Source organism: Brassica oleracea, chromosome C4, assembly GCF_000695525.1.
Source record: "Brassica oleracea var. oleracea cultivar TO1000 chromosome C4, BOL, whole genome shotgun sequence".
In the NCBI taxonomy this organism is placed as follows: Eukaryota; Viridiplantae; Streptophyta; class Magnoliopsida; order Brassicales; family Brassicaceae; genus Brassica; species Brassica oleracea.
Window position 1 is genome coordinate 49,634,013 of NC_027751.1, and position 1,411 is coordinate 49,635,423.

General features: G+C 40.9%; 1 protein-coding gene across 1 annotated transcript; it reads right to left on the minus strand.

Annotated features, from left to right (window-relative positions):
• Positions 1-343: 343 nt before the first annotated feature.
• On the minus strand, positions 344-1,105 carry LOC106339142 (CASP-like protein 5A1). The gene is made up of 3 exons (XM_013777946.1): positions 870-1,105; positions 663-774; positions 344-532 (listed from the first exon to the last, which is right to left on the minus strand). Exons 1-3 carry the CDS (start codon positions 1,088-1,090, stop codon positions 344-346), a joined length of 522 nt encoding a protein of 173 aa, XP_013633400.1. The 5' UTR covers positions 1,091-1,105.
• Positions 1,106-1,411: the final 306 nt, after the last annotated feature.

The following is a 1,411-nucleotide window of genomic DNA, read 5'->3' on the forward strand; positions in this document are numbered from 1 at the left end:
GGTTTTTCGGTTCGGTTTGGTTTAAACCGAACCATTCGGGTTGGGGAAATCTTCTACCAAATGGTTTGAAATAGATTTTGGTTCGGTTTTTGGTTCGGTTGGTTCGGTTCGACTCGGTTCGGTTCGGTTTTTTTCGTCCACCCCTAGAGAGAATATGTATTTTTTCTGAATGTTTCCAAAACATTAGCTGAACTGGGCGATAGTTATACTCCTCTCTTTATTTTACAATATACTAGGAAACATTTTTCTTTATGGTAAAATGTTAAATAACATACACTCTTTTGTTTAAGCAAAAAAAAAAACATATATTTTTTGGAACTTTATGTTATCTTGTGTGTGTTATTTAATTAGTGGGCGGATAAGGACCAGAAGTTGAGAAAGAAGGAAACACAGCAAGCCAGCTGATGAAGGCTATTGCTGTAGCGGTCTGGAACCTTGTGCTGTGGCTGCCATCACATCTATCAAGATCGTTGATGAGTACGGTTATGCCAGCAGACGCAGATGCAGCTGCAAACGTAAGTAGGCATGTGATCTGCCAACAACGTTTTGAGATAAAAATAGACAAAACAGTCACTTTGTTGTTGCCTCTGTAGAAACTAACTTTAAACAATAAAGAGTGGTGAGTGTGTTAGAGATAAGACTAAGGTTGATTTCGTTCTTACTCCATCTCCAACTGTGAAACATCGAACAACCAAGTGATTCCCAAGGCTTCTTCCAACCAAAAGAGCATAAGCGTCCATGATAAAAAGAGACAAGCTCCACAGGCTTTGCAAGCTGACCGCAAAAACCAAACCACTGTTACAATCGAGAGATATGTTTTGTCATATTCATATTTTGTCAAAAACATTAGGTCTAGAGTTGGATTTTACCAGAATGCGGTGAAGGAGTGGAAGTCGGGGGTGGTGAGCATGACGGAGAGGGAGATGAGAGACGAGACGAACTGAGAGAGGCGGAGGATGAGGCCGCCGGTTGTTCCTGGCATGCCCTGAATATCTTTCATCCTCACTGGCGGTCTATCGTTAGCTCCGCCTGTCGGACCCACCGGAACCGCAATTACCGGACGAACAGCCGGTCGGCTCACGTTCATCATGTGAAAGTGAGTCACTTTGATAACACACACACAAATGAGGAACTAACTCGACTGAGTTTGCTAAACTAATTTCCTAAAGACAAAGACTTATTCAACTAACTGAATCTCTAACACATGTAGGACTTTTGAACGTTTACCGCAAAAGTTCAAACAGACCCACCTTGTAAGACACGAAAGTGCTACTTAGGCTGTCTAGAAAATGGAATTAGTGTGGATTATTTTTTGGTCCACGAGTTAATAGTTAATGTGATGTGTTTTGATAGAATCGACCCAAAACATAGTATTTAATGTTCCTAACTTTTGATATCTATTGACTTAGAG